This window comes from Coturnix japonica, chromosome 26 (genome assembly GCF_001577835.2).
Source record: "Coturnix japonica isolate 7356 chromosome 26, Coturnix japonica 2.1, whole genome shotgun sequence".
NCBI classification, from domain to species: domain Eukaryota; kingdom Metazoa; phylum Chordata; class Aves; order Galliformes; family Phasianidae; genus Coturnix; species Coturnix japonica.
The window spans coordinates 955047-975534 of NC_029541.1; the positions used below are offsets into that span (position 1 = coordinate 955047).

A 20488-nucleotide genomic window follows, 5' to 3' on the forward strand; every position below is an offset into this window, starting at 1 on the left:
CCCATTCAAAATCGGGTTCGGGGTGTGGGGGGGGAGGGAGGGGCTCGGACACGCGCACAGCCGCGGACACGCGCATACCGGACACGCGCACCCCGCCCCGCCCACCGCTGCAGTTCGTCCTCCTGGCCGCCAGGGGGCGCTGTGCTCGGTGCCGTCCCTACGCGACGCGCGTGCGTGCGTGCGTTTGGCGCGCGGCGGCCCCGTATCCCGCGCGGCGGCGGCGGAGCGTGAGGGGGCGATGGCGGGAGCGGCGGCGGCGGGAGGAGCGGGAGGAGGCGGCGGAGCGGGCCCGGTAGCGCAGGGACTGAAGGAGGCGCTGGTGGAGACGCTGACCGGGATCCTGTGCCCGGTGCAGGCGGTGCGAGCCGCCGCCGAGGAGCAGGTGAAGGTGTTGGAGGTGACGGAGGGTGAGTGAGCGCCGGGCCGCGCCGCGGGGCTGTGTGAGGAGCGGGGCGATGTGGGGACGGAGCTGGGCCGGGAACGGGCAGCGCCGCGGGGGGTGGAGCCGCCACAGCGGAGCCCACGGAGGCCCCGACCGCGTGTGGGGCAGCGATGAGCGGGAGCGGGGCGGGGAACGGCTGGGCACGGAGCGGTGTGTGGCCTACACCGGTGTCTGCTGTACAACAACCGCACACCGGCCCCGTGCGGCCTCGCTGTGGGGTCCGGCCGGGCCCTAATGGCGCTTTGCCGCCCCTGCCCGCTCTGAAGGGGCCCTTCGTGCCGCCTGAAGGTCTGTCAGCTCAGAAACGTCAACAGAGGAACCTGACGGTAAAGAGAAGGAAGGTGGGGGGGTGTGACTGGCCGGGGCTGCTCCCAGGGGACGTGAGGATGAAGGGAAAGTTTATTGTTGTGGTCTGTGTGTGACGCTCCCGTGGTGCAGTACAGGGAGATGAGTTTGTTACCAACGGGGCTGTTGGGTGTTTAGAGGTGGTGGTGCAGCGGTACGGGTCCGGCAGTGCTGTGTGGGATGGGCAGGAACATGGCAGAGCTGAGCTCTATGGATCAGGGAGATCCAGGGGACGAGGAATGGAGTCATGGAGTCACAATATCACAAGCTGGGAGGGACCTGAGAGCATCACTGAGTCCAAACCCATCATCTACATGTCACAGCTTTATAGATATCCCAGAGTAACTTTGCACTTCACTGCTGTCCTCCCTAGGGCATCACAGCTCTGAAGCTTTAATGCCTTCGCTTGGGGGAGGCTCACCAGGCTGCTCCCATGGAGTGGCTCCAAACAGGTTCAGACTGTGTGGATCGGGGGTGCTGTCCTCCATGAGCACTGCCAGCCTTTGGAGCACGCTGTCCAGAGAAGCTTTGCTGATTCCAAGCTTGAAAATACACTGAGCAACTTGGTTTGACCCTGCTGATGCTGCTTTGCTACAAGGGTGGGCTGGAGGCCTTCTGGGTTCCATTCATCTGCGTTACTTTGTGCTGTTGGGAGTCGAGGAGCACAGGAGGAACGAGCCGTATCCTCCTTGCAGATGCTAAGAGGAGGAGCAAGAGCAGCACTGTGTTGTTGTGGGAAAGAAATGTAGATCACGTGAGTCAGGAGCGCTTTAAAGTGCCATAAAGAAACCAGAAATATGCTGGCATTGAGCATGTTTTAAAGGTAGAACACTGGAAGTAAAAACAAGGGCAGTGCAACCATTAAATTCATGGAGTCACAGTTTGAGTTGGAAGGGGCTCTTAAAGGCCATCTGGTCCCACTCCCCACCACACACCTGGACACCCACAGCCCTGTCCTGACCCAGGGATGAATAGTTAGAGCTGCAGCCATGGGGAGCCGAGTACATCTCAGCCTGTGCTGGTTGTTAACCTGAGCTGCAAGGTTTTAACCCACGAGGGAAAGAAGTGAGATGCTGAGACAACAAATGAAGTTTGTGCAGAGAGCACAGGGGAGGATGAATGCTCAGCAATTTATGTGAGAAGCTCTGCACTAGAATTGTCTTCTCCATCTTACATATGAGTCACACTGTTGGTATTGTGTCTTCCCCCTAAAGTCTCGGTGAGTTTCCCTGCGTGGGAATGAAAGTTCTGACACAAGCATTTATTCTGTGTTGCAGAGTTTGGTGTCCATTTGGCAGAGCTGACAGTGGATCCACAGGGAGCGCTGGCCATCCGGCAGGTGAGCTCACACACACATGGGCAGCACTGCGCTTTGTGGGGCCTCCCACTGTGTCCTGGGGGAGCTGGAGGTGGTTTTCCTTTGGCCCTCCATTTTCCCTTAGTTTCTATGGGTTTATCACTTCTTCCTTCAGCACATCCAGGTGTGCTGACCTTTCCTTTCTTGAAAGCAGCACTTTCTGGGCCTGCCCAGTGTGGTGCTGGCTGTGCACAGTGGGCACCAGCAGCAAAAGTCCTCTTCTCTCTGCCACAGCTTTTCCTGTTGGTGTTTTCCTCCTTGCAAAGGAGGTGTAGGTTCTGTGTTTCTGTGGTTACCATGTGCTCTATATCTCGTGCTCTTGTAGAGGTGAGAAATAGCTGCCTTCTGGTGTCAGCAGTGTGTAAGCTGTCGCTGTGTGAGGAATGGCCATCAGTTCAGCTTTTTACTGCTATGGCTTTTTCAGCAGTGTGACAAGGACTTTTTGGTCCAAGCAGTGTGATGGGATGGGGGGGGGGGCTGAGCTGAGGGGTTGGGGGTGGTGCTTGTTGTGGTTATGAGATTTGTTCCTAATTTGTGACCTCTCTTCTAACGCAGCTGGCATCCGTCATTTTGAAACAGTATGTGGAAACTCACTGGTGTTCTCAGTCAGAAAAGTTTAGACCTCCAGAGACCACAGAGAGGGTAAGGCTTTGCTTTGTGTTTCCTGGTTTAAGATGCTTTATCCACTAAGAATATTAACTGGTTCTCTGAAATAGATCTTGGGAATGGTGCCCCAGAAGCACTGCCCTTTTTCCTTCTGTCCCTTCTGGGCTGGGTGCCTGGTTCTCCTTCACCCAAATCTTCCAAAGAAAGCAAGCACAGGCCCTGACATTGGAACCAGTATTTATCTCAACAAGCCCTGGGTGTCCTCCATCCATGTCTGCGTCCTGCCTTGTTGCAGCTCTCAGCAGTTGCTGTGTTCCTGCCTGAGGGCTCTGCATGAGGCGAGCACTACATTACAACGCACCCAGCAGCCTTCCCTAAAAAGAAACACAGGGTGCAGTCTGCAGGGTTTGGTCTGGAGATGTTTTGCTAAACACTGTGGTTCTCTACAGGCAAAAGTTGCTATTAGAGAGCTCCTACCCAATGGGCTGAGAGAATCCATCAGCAAAGTGCGCTCGAGTGTTGCCTACGCAGTGTCAGCAATCGCCCACTGGGACTGGCCTGAAGCCTGGCCTGAGCTCTTCAACCTCCTGATGGAGATGCTGGTTAGTGGAGACGTGAACGTGGTGCATGGAGCCATGAGAGTGCTGACAGGTACGTGTACACAGCAAGGCTGCCCAAGGAGGTGCTCCAGGCTTTTCCTTACCCCCAAGCATTCTGTCCCTTTGTACTGCAAATTGAGCTAAAACTTGCTGCTGCTGCTCTGCAGGGCACAGTGCTCAGTGTCAGGCTCTGTGCTGCAGGCTGCAGCTTTGTAACTCCCAGCTCTCAGATATCTGCCATTTTCAGCATGACATTTGTCTGCTGTCCCTCAGGGATTGCTGTGGGTAGGGCAGCCAGCGCTGGTCTAAGCAAGCATGAAGCAACTCATCTCCCAGCGTTCTCTGTGTTGTTGTTATGTGTTTGTTTTCTTCTTAGAAGTTCCCTTGTTTTCTGTTTGGCAGAGTTTACCCGGGAAGTGACAGACACGCAGATGCCACACGTTGCTCCTGTTATCCTCCCAGAGATGTACAAAATCTTCACAATGGCTGAGGTACATCTTCACTCTTAAATGGGTTCTGAGTTGCATTGGTGGGAATATTCTTGGAGCAGAGAAACGGCAGATGTGAAGGTTGAACTGTTCCATGGTAAGACTTAAAGTGTTTCCTCTGTGCTGTGACCATTTGTGACAGCCAATGTGTAAACTGAAATGTTTGAAGCCAGTAATGAAATAAAAAGGAATCAAATAAAGCAGAAAATAAGTATCCCTTTAAAATGTCTGGTATTCCCTCTCTGTTGTTCTGCAGGTATATGGTATTCGCACGAGGTCGCGTGCAGTGGAGATCTTTACCACGTGTGCCCATATGATCTGTAACATGGAGGAACTGGAAAAGGCAAGAGTTCAACCTACCCTACATCATGTACTGAATGGGAACGAAGTGAAGCTCTAAAATGTCATTAAATGAAACATAGGAGAGAACTCCATGGTGCCAGCTGTAACACAGAGAAGTGGGTGTCATTTCCTGCTCTCAGAGTGGCAGGCTGCCTGGTTTCTGTGCACACCTTGATGCTGTGCTTGGTTTCCATAACTGAGTTTAACAGATGTGCAGGGCCAGCTTGGAGACAGGGGGGTCAGCCTGGGTTGGAGGTGGGGACAACAGCCTCTTTGCTTGGAAATCCCTGGAGGAGCTTCCTGACGCCAGGGGGATGTCAGGTAGCTGTAAACACGTATGGATCTCCTGTCCAGCCCTGGGTAGATGTTTCCAAATGTGCTTTGACATTTGGAAGAACACTTGTTGTGTTTGCCTCAGAGGACTCACAGCAGTGCTCCTCAGGCCGCTGGTGGTTCTCTGCTCACAGCACTTGTTTGGCTGAGCAGAGGGTGGCCCTTTGCTTTCCTGTCAGACACAGAGATATCTGGTACCTGGAACTCACCTCTGCTTGCACTGATTTTTAACCAGGGTGCAGCCAAAGTCCTGATATTCCCTGTGGTGCAGCAGTTCACGGAGGCCTTTGTTCAGGCCCTGCAGATGCCTGACGGACCCACATCAGACAGTGGATTTAAGATGGAAGTCCTGAAAGTAAGTTGGTTAACACTGATAGGAAATGACCAAATACAGAAGCGCTGCCAGGTGTGCTGGGAAAGAGAGAAGGTCAGGTGCTGTGTGCTGCTTCGCTTGATGCTGCCTGTGTTGAGCTGTGATGCTTTCTGGCTCCCAGTGCCATGCAGTTTTGATACAGGATTGTGCCTGTGCTGAAGATGTGTGTGGTGAGCTCCATAGGGATGTGTTGGTGCATTATTGGGTCGTCGGGTGCAGTTTTGTGAAGGTGGACGTTTGAAGCCCATTCAGCTGCGTTCCTTGAGAGAAATGGTAATGCAGAGTTACTGTAAACAAGCATAAATTTTTTCATAATGATCAGCTTTGCTCTGGAGCCAAGAAATTAAATGCTGGAAGGTGCAGGAGGATGCTGTTGTGGTATTCAGAGGAGCAGCTGTTAAGTTCCGTATTGTGGAACTGGTTTTTGTGGTCCTGTTCAAGGCAGCAGCACTGTGTTACTGCATCCCATTGCTTCCTCTGCTGCTGCCTCTCGGTGCAGGCTGCAGTGCTGTAGAAGCAGTAGGAGCCATTGATGGATGGTAGCAGCTCTCTGTGAGGGGAGCAGCGTTCTGGCTGGGTGCACAGAACAACCACTGGTTTTGTCACTTAGGACTTGTAAGTTAATGATAGCAATTTTCTAAGGCAAAATGATTTCAGGTGTAAGACCTATAAATTGCCTTTCCCTCCAGCAAAGTGCATTTTGTAGTCATTGTAATGCAGAAATGAGAGAATTCAAGGGATTGGTTAAGCCAGCTCTGCAGATAAGATGATTACAGGAGCTCTTGAATTGCAGGGGCAATGGGAGAGAGAATGGAAATGGTTTTGGTGATACGTTTTGAACCAGCTGCAAACTCCCACCTTTTGTTTTTTCCCCCCTCTCAGCAGAGTACTGAGAAGTAAATGACAGAAAGATGTCCTTTCTTCTTCCCTTTCTCTCTTGAGAGCAGTCCCAGCAGGACTTGGGATTATCCATGTTGGTAATGGAAGTGCAGCCCATGAGCTGAGTTTTGGTGCTGTTCCCTGGTTTCCCTTCTGATTGCTGCTCTTTGTCCTTCCAGGCTGTAACAGCACTGGTGAAGAACTACCCGAAGCACATGGTGTCCTCAATGCAGCAGATCCTGCCCATCGTGTGGAACACCCTTACAGAAAGTGCTGCCTTATATCCTTTGCAGTGAATGCTTTTAACCGGAGTAAAACAAGACAAACTATCTTGTGCCCAAGAAGGACTTGAACTTGGCTGGAGAGTGTTAGACCATGACCAGCAGCGCAGGGATCTGTTGTATAGATTCTGTGGGTGTTTCTGTTGGGCTCCATGAAATTCCTTTGGCCTGAGTCAGTTGTGATAAACGATGGGAGTCCCCACACTGTGCTGGCTGCAGAACTGTGGCCAACCTCTGTGTTCTCTCTGGTGCTCTTCAGTGAAAAATGCCTTCTTAAAACAATGCCTGGTAGTGATGTTAAGGCTTCAAAGGAGAACCTACCTTATCCCTTGCTGCAGAAATAATGACTGGTTATGCTTGCTGCTGAAGCTGAATGTGATTTGCCTTTTAAATGTTATCACTTAGTCATCACTTTGCTGAACAATCTGCAATGTTAAAGAGATGTTCTGCTGGTAGTTTTCATGGTACGTGCAAACTGACAAGCCAGGTCTTCCACATCTGCTCCAGGTTAACTTTGTGCTGCTGTGGCTCCTCGCTGTTGGGTGTAGAATGAGCTCCTTGTGCCCTGGGAAGGCTGGATCTGAGTGGTTCCATTGTGGCAGAGCTGTAGTGTGGCTGAACCTTTGGGTTTCCTTGGAGGATTTGTGTGTGAATGGAGTTACCCAGGGTTGCTGTCAGGTGATGGAGAAGTGGTTTCTGCAGCTGGGCAGGAAGTCCCAGGTCTCATCTTCTGTTTGAAACACAGCACTGTGTGTAACCTGTGCTCCCTAAGAGAGCAAGCATAGTCATTATTAGGAATTTTAATTCCTGTTAGGTGCATCTTCTTAGAAACATGTGTTTACTTAACTCCATCTACTTATGTGAGAACAGAAGTAAATTATACAGAGGAGGTGGAGGATCCTGTGGATTCTGATGGTAAGGACTTTTGAACTGCACTTCTGAGTCCTTCTGGAGAGGAATGGACTTACCTTAATATTGCTGTTGTCAAAACAGTTGCAGAAACACCTCGGGAGTTCATGCTTAATGTACATTTACAGTGTTGGAAAGAAGTGATGGACGCTGTTCTAAGTATCATGTGGCTGTGATCAGTGAAGCTGCATAACTTAAAGTTTCTAACGACTCAAGGAGTGAGTTTTGCAGCAGTTTTGAGGTAAAACTGATGGACAAAAGAAAACCAAGCAGGTTTTATTTTGGGCTTGATCAATTTTAGTGAGGGGTGTGCAGTGAGGTGGGAAGAGAGAAGTAGGTGATCAAGTCAGAGTCCTCCCAGGGCTGCTGCTGCCATTGCTGGTCCAGGAGCAAGAACAGCCATTACCCCATCAGACAGCCTAACAGTCTGTAATTGTATTTGACACCCGTTTATACTTCTATGTATGTTAGCATTTGGAGTCATGGCCCTTCTCTTCGTTTCTTTGTTCAGGTGAAGTATTGGGATTTGAAAATCTGGTGTTCAGCATATTTGAGTTTGTTCATGCCTTGCTGGAAAACAACAAATTTAAGAGCACAGTGAAGAAGGCTTTGCCAGAGCTGATCTACTACATCCTTCTTTACATGCAGATCACAGAGGAGCAGGTGAGCAGGTTTGTCTTGTGTAGGAAGTAAATGAGATAAGAGATTTAAACCAATTAATGTCCAAGGAAGTGTTTCAACACATGGAAGCTGCTGTAAGCTAATGTGGTTACTGAGGGATGTGGTTTAGTGGGCAGCTCTGTTGGCATGTGGGTGGTTGGTCTAAATGATCTTAAAGGTCATTTCCAACCTTTATGGTTCTGTGCTGTTCCATCCATTTCTCACAGCATCCAGGTGTTCCTATCAATAATAGCGTGTGTGCAACAGTGAAGGAATGTGTTGTGAAAAGGAAAGTGACCAAACTGAAATGCATAGCCACACTGTGGCTATGTGGTAGTGAAAGGATTGTGCAAGCGGTGTGACATAGTTTTTATGGTTATTCTCTGTGCTTCCAGGTCTCCCAAGCCTGAAAGCCATCTCCTGTTTATCTTGTTTAGGTAGGCATGCATAAAAGCAGTTAGAGCTTCATCCGCTTCTCCCATTCCTCAACTGTAAATGAAGCAGTGTAGCATTGATTTCAGCTCAGTCATGAGTTTCTGAAGCTGATTTCAGATGAGGGGCAGAGGTGCGAGATGGGCTCAGGGCAGAGAAGGCTTCTTCTTTTCAGAGATTACTGCAACAGCGTGTAAGAATCATCCTTCTTATCCTCCCTTTCCTTCTTGTCTTCCTGCTTCAGATAAAGGTTTGGACTGCAAATCCGCAGCAGTTTGTGGAGGATGAAGATGATGATACTTTTTCCTATACAGTGAGGATTGCTGCTCAAGATCTCTTGCTGGTATGAAAAATATTCCATGTTTCGAAGCAACCAAAGAATGAGAACAATACATTTAGCTTCATGTTGAGTGTTTGGAGGAAAGCCTGCCTTTAAAAGTCTGTACAACTCAACATGGATTATTTCCCTCTGCACAGGCTGTGGCTGCTGATTTCCAGAATGAGAGTGCAAGTGCTTTGGCTGCAGCAGCTACGAGGCACTTACAGGAAGCTGAGCAGGCCAAGAACAGTGGTGCTGAGCACTGGTGAGGAGATGGGACAGCAGGGAGCTGCAGCGGTGGGTTCTGTAGTACTGAGGGCAACACAAGTCAGTCATGCGTTGTTTTTGTGGCACTGCTGCTGATGGGCAAGGATGAAAGCTGAGAACTGATTAGGAGAAGGAAAAGAGAGTAGGGTAATTCTCAAGGCAGATGCACAAACCTTCCAGTTGAAGCCCTTCACCAGGTTTCTGTCCCAGGCTTCTTTTTGGGAACCCTGACTGACAGTTCCTTAAAGCATGTTGTTGTGAAGCGTTGTTTGTTATATGTGATCCAAAGAGACATGGGCAAAACCTTCGCTTTCTTCTCAGTTAAGTGGGCTCAGAATTTCAGGCATCTCTCTCAGTGCATACATAGAATAATCAACTGAGATGCAGTTGGAGACTGCAGAACAAATCCTTTAATCCTTCAGAACAAAGTCTTTTTATTTGTTTATTTCTTCAGAAGGGAAAAAAGTGGTAGAAGCAGCACATTATTTTTTTAACCCAAAATGTGGAAAGGGATTTATTCATTGGGGGTGAAGGTGGGCAGAAAAGCCTAAAAGCATCTGGATTCTTCTGCAGGTGGAAAATACATGAAGCTTGTATGCTGGCCCTGGGTTCTGTGAAGTCCATTATTACAGACAGCGTGAAGAACGGCCGAATACATTTTGATATGCATGGATTCCTGACCAACGTCGTTCTTGCAGACCTCAACCTTTCAGGTACACCAGCCCTGGCCATTGGTCCAGCTGCTGCTGAGTGCCAGAGCCTGGGGACTTACAAGTTTAAGTGTCTGTGGTGTGCATGTGCTGTAGTGCAGTGCCAGCATCCCATTTTCTTTAAGCTGAGGCTGGTGCTGGTCACAACAGAAGAACCCAAATAGTTATGATGGTGAGGAGGAGGAAGCAACTCTGACTTTGAATTCATGAAACTCATTGTGAAATGGCTGTTGTGTTTGTTCTGCTTTGTTTTAGTGTCCCCTTTTCTCCTGGGCCGGGCTCTCTGGGCCGCCAGCCGTTTCACAGTGGCCATGTCCCCAGAGCTCATCCAGCAGTTCCTGCAAGCCACGGTCAGCGGTCTGCATGAAACCCAGCCACCTTCTGTCCGAATCTCTGCGGTCAGAGCTATCTGGGGGTAAGCAAAGATACTCCAAAGCTCAGGGATCCATGGTAGAAATTGCATTTTTAAAGCTGGTATGTTAAAATAGCTTATTTCTGCAGACTGTGAAAGTAATGGCGTGGAAAGATCTAAGTATCAGTGTGAGAAGTTTAAGTGAGCAGGTTCAAAGCAGGGTAACTCTGATGAGGAATAAGTTGAGGTTCAAGGTTATGTACAGAACAATGTTACAATAGATACGGTCCCAAACGGAAGCAGAACTAGATGGTGATGACAAACATGGAAATGAAACCCTGGTTGGTGCTGTGTGGACACAAGTATGACTAACAGAACGTGTCCTTGTGGGACAGATGAGGGCAATAAAGAAAGTTGTTGGTTTCTTTCCCCAAGTAACAAGGAGAAAAAGGGAAGATCTGCTGAGTAGATTCAAAAGTGAAATGAAAACTGGAAATTAGTTCTTTAAACACACACATCCCCTCCCCCAAACCAACTTAGGTTCCATTTGCACTGAGATGGTGATGAATAAAGGCAGGGAGTTACTGTTCTGTTACTGCTGAAATGTTCTCATCCTTCCTAGCTCACCTGTACTAATGCTAATTAAATGCTTTGTAAGAAGTGACACTTGCTCACACTGCTTTTTGTCCTTAAGGTTAATGCCCTCCATTGGTGGGCAGCTCTAAAGAGAGAATTGTTACTTAGGAACCCTGGAAGCTTGTTTCAGAGCTGCACGTTTTAGCATTGCTTGGCTCAGCTCAGCTTCTGTGAGCTGTTGTGTGGAATGAGGAGGAGATGTGGTTGAGAGATCAAGGAAGAAGTGTACTGATGGGGAGAAGTGTTAGAGGAGTCAACTTACAGAAGAATGGGTATTTATATATAATCCATTGTTACACTTCACTGTGTTCTGTGTGTGTTTTTGTGTCATGTCTAGCTATTGTGACCAGCTGAAGATCTCTGAGAGCACCCATGTGTTACAGCCTTTCCTTCCCAGCATCCTTGATGGTCTGATCCATTTGGCAACGCAGTTCAGCTCGGAGGTGCTCAACCTGGTGATGGAGACGCTGTGCATTGTCTGCACGGTGGACCCAGCATTTACAGCAAGTGTGGAGAACAAGATCTGCCCCTTCACCATCGCAATCTTCCTGAAGTACAGCAATGGTGTGTGTTCAAGCTGTCAAGCACGGTTGGTTTTGCTAATGGATCTTGATGGGGATGTGACTGTGCTGAACATGTAATAGATCGTAACTGCATGAGCCTTGATTCGTACTGTAAAGCTAGAAGGGAAAGTACTGCTTTGCCAGTTTGAAACAGTGGCAGCAAAAACTGAGATGTTTGTTAGTATGTTTTAGTAAATGGTGCTTTCTCTCTCCAGATCCAGTTGTTGCTTCTCTTGCCCAAGATATCTTTAAGGAGCTAGCTCAGATAGAAGCCTGCCAGGGTCCAATGCAGATGAGGCTAATACCAACTCTTGTCAGCATCATGCAGGCCCCTGCTGACAAGATCCCAGCAGGGCTTTGTGCAGTAAGTGCTACAGTGGTACCTGGTCTGAGCTGGGGCTGATTCTTTAACATAAAGGATGGCTGCTCTGCAACGAGTAGGAAGGTTGTTTTAAACTGCTTTCAACAATGACTTCAGTGTTTGGTAGAATTGTCTTTGTGGAGAGAAGGCAAACTGCAGGAGGGGGGAGAGATTTCCATAAGTAATGTGTGCTGTGGACTTCCTCAACTCCCTGCAGCACATCCCCAGCTGTTCTGCTGTGCCATAATCAAGTTTCACCAGTGACAATCTCTCCTATACAGTGGACTGTTCTCCAGCAGAATACATAACCGTTCCTTGTGTTTTTTTCTGAGATATTTTTTCTGATTTATATGTCACGTGTATGAATTGCTGGAGATAAACTGCACACATTTGTTGTCTCTAGAAATTCGACTTAGAAAAGACTGAGCATTGACTCTGTCAAATGATTTTATGGAATTAAGCCCATAAATATCTTAATCAAGATGTTTATAATCTGCGTGTTGATTGGTATTGCTCTACCAATCACTAGTAGGTGATTAAAGTAAATATCTGGATAAAATGGAGTGAGTCGGCCAGAACAATTCTCTGGTTGCTCTGATCACTGTGTCAGGATAATGTATATCCCTGTGGAGCTGCTTACCACACTGAATGCTTTTACACCACTCTTAATGTTTGAACTACCTTGGGAACTTGGCAGTGCACAGCACTGTGTGTCCATGGCCATTACAGTGGCTCTGGATGTGTGATTTTTAAAATAAATAAGATATTGCTGTGTGTAACATCAAGATATTATGATAGTGCTGGGTTACATCTCTCCTGCTCGTGACTGAGGTGCTTGCAGTGCTGACTCTGTGTGCTGTGGCTGCTGTTGTAACAGTGCTTTTGTCTGTGGTTTCCTTTCAGACTTCTATTGATATATTAACCACAGTTGTGAGGAACACCAAACCTCCTCTGTCCCAGCTCCTGATCTGCCAGGCATTCCCTGCGGTGGCTCAGTGCAGCTTGAACACAGATGACAATGCTACCATGCAGGTAACACTGTAGGGAGTGGTCAGAGCTGCAGGGACAGGCGAGTTTGAGAGAAGTGACCAAATGAGACAGTTAGCAAATCCTTCAAGGGAGCTCAGGCTTTGCTTGCCAGTAGCTGTATCATCAGCTCCCTGGGAGGCTCTACTGCCTCCAGCCTGTCATTAAAGCATTGCTGTTCAGAGACCTGCAATGACTTCTGCTGAGATCATTCTGTAATTTCAAGGATCGGAGTGAATGAACGCTCTCGGGCATGAGGAAGCAGAACCTCCTGCATCTTCCTTCTTGCCATTTTCTTGTGTACACATTTAAGTGGGAAGGGGAAGATAAAACTTCTTTTGGTTGATTCAGAGACTGAATGGAGGGGAGAGCAAGGATTCAGCTCACAGGTGTAGTGCTGATCTGAGCTGTGCTTGTTAGCAACTCTGCTGTTAGCTGATGGTGGTTTTAGAAAGGGAAATTCTAACAGAATATCTTTCTCTTACAGAATGGTGGTGAGTGTCTGCGTGCGTACGTCTCAGTGGCATTGGAGCAGATTGCACAGTGGCATGATGAGCAAGGCCACAATGGGTTGTGGTATGTGATGCAAGTGGTGAGCCAGCTTCTGGATCCAAGGACCTCAGAGTTCACTGCTGCCTTTGTGGGCAGGCTGGTTTCCACTTTAATTTCCAAAGCAGGGAGTGAGCTGGGAGAGAACTTGGACCAGATCCTGAGAGCCATCCTGAGCAAAATGCAACAAGCGGAGACGCTCAGTGTAATGCAGGTGAGCAGACGGGAGGCCAGGAGGGTGAAAAGAGGTGCTGCAAAAAGAAACTGTCAGATTAGAAGTGCAAATAAAAGCATGTGCCTGATTGTTTGTGGGTTATGTACTCAGAGGTTCTGTGTACCCTGTGAAGTACTCAGGAAATAGCCTGCTCTGTTCATCCAGTGCTGTCTGGATTACCTGTTAAGCCAGGCTCTTATTGGGTAAGCTTTAATGCACCTTAAATAGTCTCATGACCTTTTGCTTGCAAGGACTGAACCTTTAGAGAGCACCTTCATTAGGGGTGTTGTGGCAAGGGCATGCCTTTGAGTGTGTCTGTGTGAATAGCCTGGAGCTGAGACCAGGTGAACTTTAGGAGGTGGGGCATGTAGTTGGCCTGCATCAGGACAGAGGTCAGATGAGAGCATCACGGTCTCCTCTGCCCTTGGTCTACTTTTAGTGGCATGGTTTGTAGAATGATTTTATCCCAGTAATGTTGATTCTCTTTCTTGTCTGTGCCCTTAAAGTTCAGCACCTGCTTCCTGAGCAGCAGCTGTGGGAGGGCACTGTGCTGCCAGGACCCACCTCTGCCCTCAGTGAAGACCCTGGCTGAGACTTATCAGTTCTAACCCTTTTATCTTGGGTATCTGATTTGTAGTGCTGTGTTTTTTTCAAACCAGTACCCAGTGAGTCACGAGGGCCACTCAAATATCAGCACAGAGTTCATCTTCAGGCCTTGATTTATTTTTTTTTCAGTTTTTCCCCCTTGGAAACACTCTTCATTCATAGCTATGCAAAATGGCTTTGGCTATTTTGGGATTTAAAAGATGTAGAGGCTTAAATTTGAACAAGTCTCATGAAGCCCCTGCAGCTGTGAAAGAGAACAAGCCCCAGTGATGTTGAATGTCTTCTCTGTCTTAGCCTGAGATGAGTCTGCAGTGAGACATCTTTCCCTGAGGAAATCTGTGTGTTGTAAATACCTTCCTAAAGCTTGCAGTTCTTTCCCTAAAACTTGCAGTTTAAAATTCAGAGCAGGAGGAATGCTGCTGCATTACTGTGTGGTGGTTGGGAGACGTGTGGTGGTGATGGAATACACCTGGGGTGGAGAATATGGCTGTGGACAAGCAATTTCTGTGCCTTAGTGTGGTGAGCGTTCTGAGCTCTTTGTGCACAGGGCTGTGTGTACAGCATTGGACCAGGGAGCAGACATGGGTACCTGCACTACCTGCCTTTGCCATGTGATGTTTTTGGTGGTCAGAAGCCTCTGCAGCCTCTCATTTATTCATTTTTTTCAATTGCTTTTTAATCTCTACGTTAGGAAGATTTGCTGATTTGGGGCATGGGTGTGAGTAAATGGATTCCTGACCTGTTTTTTGTGGGTTAAATATTGCTGCTGATGGTAGCAGTATCCTTTCCTGCTTTTGTAGCACACTGCATCTTGCAGATGGTTTTACTTTCTTTTCCTCTTGGGGTCAGTGAGCACCATCTCCATTCCTACAGGGCACCCCATTTCTTGAATATTTGATAAAACATTTTCAGCCAGTAAATAATGTACAGCTCATGTTTCTTTTCCTCCCTGGCAGTCCTTGATTATGGTGTTCGCTCATTTGGTTCACTCACAATTGGAACCACTCCTCGAGTTCCTGTGCAGTCTCCCTGGACCAACAGGCAAGCCTGCCCTGGAGTTTGTGATGGCTGAATGGATGAGCAGGCAGCACCTGTTCTATGGGCAGTACGAAGGCAAAGTCAGGTAGGATGCGCTGTAAGCTGCACCAGTGCCTTGATCACAGCCAACTGATCATCCCCTTGTAGTTAAATGTGCTATGTGTGAAGGAATCACAGAAGGTTGGGAAAGACCTACAGGATCACCCAGTCCAACCATCCACCCACCCTCACTAATCCATGTCCCTCCACTCAACATCCAATCTTTCCTTGAACACCATTGAGCTCCATTCACCACCACTCTCTGGGCCCAGCCCTCCAGCCTCTTTACCCAGCCAAGGGTGTACCTGTCCAAGCCACGGGCTGCCAGCTTCTGCAGGAGAATACTGTAGGAGACAGTGTCGAAGGCTTTGCTGAAGTCCAGGTAGACCACATCAACAGCCTTTCCCTCATCCATCAGATGGGTCACTCGATCATAGAAGGAGATCAGGTTAGTCACACAGGACCTGCCTTTCATGGAGCCATGCTGGCTAGGCCTGATCCCCTGGTTGTCCCACACTTGCCACGCGATCTCCCTCAAGACGATCTGCTCCATAACCTTCGCTGGCACCAAGGTCAGGCTAACAGGCCTGTAGTTCCCCAGATCCTCCTTACAACCCTTCTTGTAGATGGGAATCACGTTGGTGAGCCTCTAGTCTTCCGGGACCTCACCAGCCAACAAGGAGCACTGATAGATGATGGAAAGCGGCTCAGCTGTCACTTCTGCCAGTTCCCTCAGCACCTGAGGGTGAATCTCATCTGGCCCCATGGACTTGCGGCAGTGCAGTTGGAGCAGTAGTTCTCTGGCTGTGTCCTCCTGAATCAGGGGGCTTTTGTCTGCTCCCCAGCCGAGACTACCAGGTCAGAGAGCAGAGTACCCTGAGGACAACTGGTCTGACCTTTAAAGACAGACATAAAGAAGGCATTCAGAACCTCTGCCTTTTCCTTATCCTCAGTGGTCACATTCCCAGCCTCATCCAGTAAAGAGTGGAGATTCTCCTTGGTCCTCCTCTTACTGTGGAGGTATTTGTAAAAGAGAAGGAAGGGAAGCTGGTTCACGCTTGTAATGCTACACCTGCACTGGGCAAAATGAATTATTTTCCTGAGCTGTCAGTTTGGTTCAGGAGAGCTGTGGTAATTGGAGCAATCCTTGATGTTCCTCTGAGTGCTTCTGTTGCTGTTCTGTGCTGGAACAGGGGCACATAAGTGGGAGGGAACAGGTGTCTTAAGTGAGCACGGGACTGATTGTAACATTATGGTTTCTTGAGCAGGATGAGGATTGTTTCTGGATGTGAAATTCTCATTATAAACTGCAGTGGAAGGTGAGCTGAGAGCTCTGCAGGATGCTCTGAGGCTGTTTGAGGCAGCCAGCACTGCAGCTGACAGCAAAGTGAAGCCTGTTGTACGGCACTGTGTATCATCCAGTGTTACAGAGGTTTGTGTGCAGGTGATTTGGCAGTGCTGTGCTCTGTTCTAGGCCCCACTTTGGGGTTATTTACAGCAAGGGAGCTCACGGTGCATTAGGAATTGCTGGATGTTTTCTGAGTGATGAAGAGAAGGAATGCCTTTACAGAAGAGCCTGATGTTCAGATCCAGGGAGATGGAAGTTAGTAAAAGGAAAACAAATAGCTCACATCAAGTAAGCTGAGTAACTGACACCAAATAACCCTTCCGTGTTCCTCAGTCCCCATCCCTGTGGATGGTGGGATGAAGAAGCGGCTGTTCCACATCTTAATGTAAAACAGGGGAAACTGGAGAACTCTGTAGTGCTTGTACTTGGTGGCAGTGGGTCAGAAGGGGAACCTGATGGCTGCTCAGGGATGTTCCCCATATCCATCCTGCTGGGTGAGCAGGGGAATCCCCACCCCTAATTGTCCCACTCTCTGCTCCCCAGCTCAGTAGCACTGTGTAAACTCCTGCAGTACGGCATCAACACGGATGACAAACGGCTTCAGGACATCAGGGTAAAGGGAGAAGAAATATTCAACATGGATGAGGGAATACGGACACGATCCAAATCGGCCAAAAGTAAGTCGTGATTTTACTGCCTTCACTTCCTTTTTTTCCTGTTAGTGGATGCTATGAAAGGCTTCACATACCAGATAATGCAAAGCTATGGGAGGTATTTCCTCTCACAGAGGAGGTGCAGGTTGGTTTTTTAGAATGAATCCATCCATCATGTAGGTGATAGATGTTGGTACACGTACCAGCTCAGGTCCAATGGTAATTGCTAATGTGTGAGCACCTAAATTAGTGCTCCCAGCTCTTACCTTGATAGGATCTTTCCTTCTGTCATTAGGGACAAACAGCTTTTCATTAAGAGTGGTACGAATGTTTCTTTCTCTTCTCTTGCAGATCCTGAACGCTGGACAAACATTCCTTTGTTAGTAAAAATCTTAAAATTAATAATAAATGAACTCTCTAATGCAATGGAAGCCAACGCATCCAGGCAGACCACTGCAGATTGGAGTCAAGGTGAAACACTGGGATTGATTTTCATCTGTAATGGCTCGAATCTACTCTGTAATCTCTTCAGAATCGTTTACAGTAATAAGAAACTGACAATAATAACTATTATACTATTACACCTGTAATTAGAACCACAGAATCTTTGGAGTTGAAAGAGATGCTTAAAAGTCACTTAGCTGAGTCTAGACTCCCCTGCAATGAACCAGTGTATGTAGTTAAACAAAGGCTTAAATAGTGATTCAGAGGTGTGTTTTTATATCTGGAAATGATGGTCTTACATGTGGAGTTGTATCTGCATGTCGGGATCTGACTACACCAGGAGAATCATCTTTGCTTTGGTGTGTTTGATTCTTGTTTCTTCCTCCTATGGGACAGTAATGGCTGCAGGTGGCTCCCTTTGCCCCTGCAGCTCAAGGCTTTCTGCACAACAACCATTCAGCCTCTACATAACGACTGGCAGGCTGGACATCCTGGCTGTTATTTATGTCTTGAAATTTGTGTTTTCTGAACAGATGATTCAAACGATATGTGGGAGGACCAGGAAGAGGATGAGGATGAAGATGAGGGCTTAACAGGACAGTTCTTATCAGATATTCTTTCCACAAACAAGTATGGTGAGTCGCAGCTTTTTAGTGCTTACTTGGAGATAAAGCAGAGTGGATGACATTCTAGTCTTAAGTTTTCTTTCCTTGACAGCAGCGCAACAGAGATGAGATGCAAAGGGAGGGAAATGTCACAGTGGGGTTTTGTTTCAGACAGGAGTTTGAATGTTGTGCGGGTTTCATGCTGCTGAGGTACAGGCAGCTGTTCCTCCTAAGGGAAAGTTGGTGGCAGAGGTGTAGGTGTGACCTGGAATGGCAGCATCATAGCAGTGGGTGAACTTGCTTGGTCTTGAAGAAGAAGTGATGCATAAAGAAAATGGAGCACATATAATAGTCCTCCCTCTCCAGTTTGCATACAGTCTTAGGAAAGAGAACCTTACAGGCTAAACACAGTAAGGGATTATTTCTTACTTAGCACAGAACTGAAAGTGTGTCACCTTGACATAAGATTAGGGCTGAGATAATAGCGCACAAACAAACTCGCTGACCCGGTATCCCGTGGATGCTCATCCCAGCTCTGTGTTCCCTGGGACTTCTGCTGTGACCCTTCATGGGTGCAGTTTTGTTTCTAACCCTGGAAGTTCAGGAGCAGACATGCTGGGTGCAGAACTTTGTACAGCAGCACTGAAGCTGTGTGTGGATTGCTGGGTTACAAGAGTCCAGTAGAACACTCCCTGGGGTGTTTAGCTCTGTTTGTTGTTAATATGTGCTGCCTTGCCTCTGACAGATGAGGATTACTATGAAGATGACGAAGAGGATGATCCAGATGCATTAAAGGACCCTCTTTACCAAATAGACCTCCAGGTGATGCTCTGGAATGAGTTGTTTTCATTTTAATCAAATCATGACTGGGGCTGTTTTTCCTTATTGTATCTATAACTTGTGAGCAAACAAGACTTGCTCAAACGGAGGGAGGTGAGACTTTTATCTGGGAGCCTTGCAGCTTTTTGCTGAAATCAGCAGCAGAGTGGAGATGGGAGCTCACATCATTCCCCATCGCTGCCCTGTGCTGTACTTTACTCCTTGTGAGCTCCCTCTGAGCCCTTCCCAGCCGTATCCCTCCTGCTGCATCGCTCCCTCCTGCAGTCCCTGTGTGTTATCTGATGTGTGCTCACCTTTATGGTGCAGGATAGAAGTAGGATCTCCCGGGATGTGATGCTGACTTCTGCTTTCTGTCTCCCTTGCAGGCGTATCTCACTGACTTCCTGTGTCAGTTTGCACAGCAGCCCTGCTATGCCATGTTTTCAGACCATCTCAATGAGAATGAAAAGCGAGTACTGCAGGCCATTGGCATATAAACCCACCCAAGAGAGCACACTGATCATATCCGAACCATGTTTCTTGGCTTATTCCATGTTTTATGATTAAACATAAAACAATCTCCGGTGCCCACCTGCTTGTTAGAGGTGGATGATGGCCTCGTGGCGACGTATTGAGCCTCATCTTAACAAATCTGCTAAGGGAAGGAATACTAAGGAAGCAGCAAAGACAGAAGTCTGGAGCTTTGCACATGGGTCTCACCATGGGAGCACTTTCATTTTCCACAGTAACTTTCCAGGAAGTTCTTAAAAGAAAAAAAAAAAAAAGCAGAACATGTCCTTAATGTTTTTAAAAGCAAACTGTGCCTGGGAAGGGGCACTGAACTGAGTAACACACAGCACAGCCAGACTGAGAAAGGAACTGGGTCGCTCACAGATTGCTATGGACGTATCTCGAGGACTTTGGAAGGTTGTTGTTCCTCTTCACACTCGTGTAACACACAGGGTCAATCTCTCGATCTCACAGTGTGACTTCTTTTTATAGAACCATAGACTCTTCTCAGAGATACCTGAACAATATAGAACCCGTTTGCAGGAGTCTGGATGGGAAGCTGAGACAATAAAGCAGAGCATATCTTCATGGTCCCATGGGAGCAGTTCTGCACCAGAGCTTTGGTGGGCTCGTGTTAAGGGGAGCTACCACTGTCCTGTTCCTGTGCCCTGTGGCTGCTGGAGCCGTTGGATTAATGGAGCACAAAGAGCCACCGTTTCCAGGGAGGAAAACTGATTGTATTTGGCAGATGTGCTCCACGACAGCCCACTCTGAACTACTCTGCTTCCTTCACACTCCTGTGTGTATTTTTATAGGGTGGTAAAATAACATTTGCAAATTGGTTTGAGCTGTAAGAAGGGCGCGATGTATCTCACAACACCTCTCTGCCTTTGGTTCCCCGTTGGGGGGGAAGATGAAAATAAAACCTATTGAGACGTACCTCGGTTTCCTTCTTTACAACAGGACCTGAAAGGAAACGGCAGGTGTATTTCTCCATAGGAAAGGATGTCTTCCTATGGGGGTGTGACACAGGAGTCATCCAGCCAGAAAGGGAGTCTTGTAATGGATCATCTGCTGATGGCTGAGCCATTACAGTGGTTCTACTTGCTGTTCCTTAGTGGAATCGATGCATTTTGAGTTGTATCCAAAAACCTCCAAGCAGTCCTTATGTGTCCTATTGCTCTGATTTAGTGGGATTTAGATGTTTTGCTGTGTTGATAGCGGGGCACAAAGTAGCCTTCAGTCCTTGACAGTGGAGGTGAGTCTATCACTGGAGGTGAACGGCTCCAGGCAATGGAGAGCGACTGGTTGTGCTTTAAAGTGCAAATGGCCCCGTTTGTGTCTGCTGGGAGCTGCTGCCGGTTGTGCTGTGTGTGCTCACAG

General features: G+C 48.0%; 1 protein-coding gene across 1 annotated transcript; it reads left to right on the plus strand.

Moving 5' to 3' along the window:
• Nucleotides 1–218: 218 nt before the first annotated feature.
• Nucleotides 219–20044, plus strand: IPO9 (importin 9). The gene is made up of 24 exons (XM_015884841.2): nucleotides 219–407; nucleotides 2065–2126; nucleotides 2700–2786; nucleotides 3200–3401; nucleotides 3752–3840; nucleotides 4094–4180; nucleotides 4748–4867; nucleotides 5944–6044; nucleotides 6902–6960; nucleotides 7466–7617; nucleotides 8291–8389; nucleotides 8524–8630; nucleotides 9206–9345; nucleotides 9598–9757; nucleotides 10668–10894; nucleotides 11109–11257; nucleotides 12158–12286; nucleotides 12768–13043; nucleotides 14606–14772; nucleotides 16618–16751; nucleotides 17079–17198; nucleotides 17705–17806; nucleotides 18522–18598; nucleotides 18982–20044. Exons 1-24 carry the CDS (start codon nucleotides 239–241, stop codon nucleotides 19090–19092), a joined length of 3126 nt encoding a protein of 1041 aa, XP_015740327.1. The 5' UTR covers nucleotides 219–238; the 3' UTR covers nucleotides 19093–20044.
• The last annotated feature ends 444 nt before the right edge of the window (nucleotides 20045–20488 follow it).

Excerpts from the sequence above, each read along its gene's own strand:
- IPO9 (XM_015884841.2), top strand. The coding sequence starts at position 239 with ATGGCGGGAGCGGCGGCGGCGGGAGGAGCGGGAGGAGGCGGCGGAGCG. Across the intron at positions 8,631-9,205 it reads AACAGTGGTGCTGAGCACTG|GTGGAAAATACATGAAGCTT; the intron begins GTGAGGAGATGG and ends ATTCTTCTGCAG. Across the intron at positions 11,258-12,157 it reads TCCCAGCAGGGCTTTGTGCA|ACTTCTATTGATATATTAAC; the intron begins GTAAGTGCTACA and ends GTTTCCTTTCAG.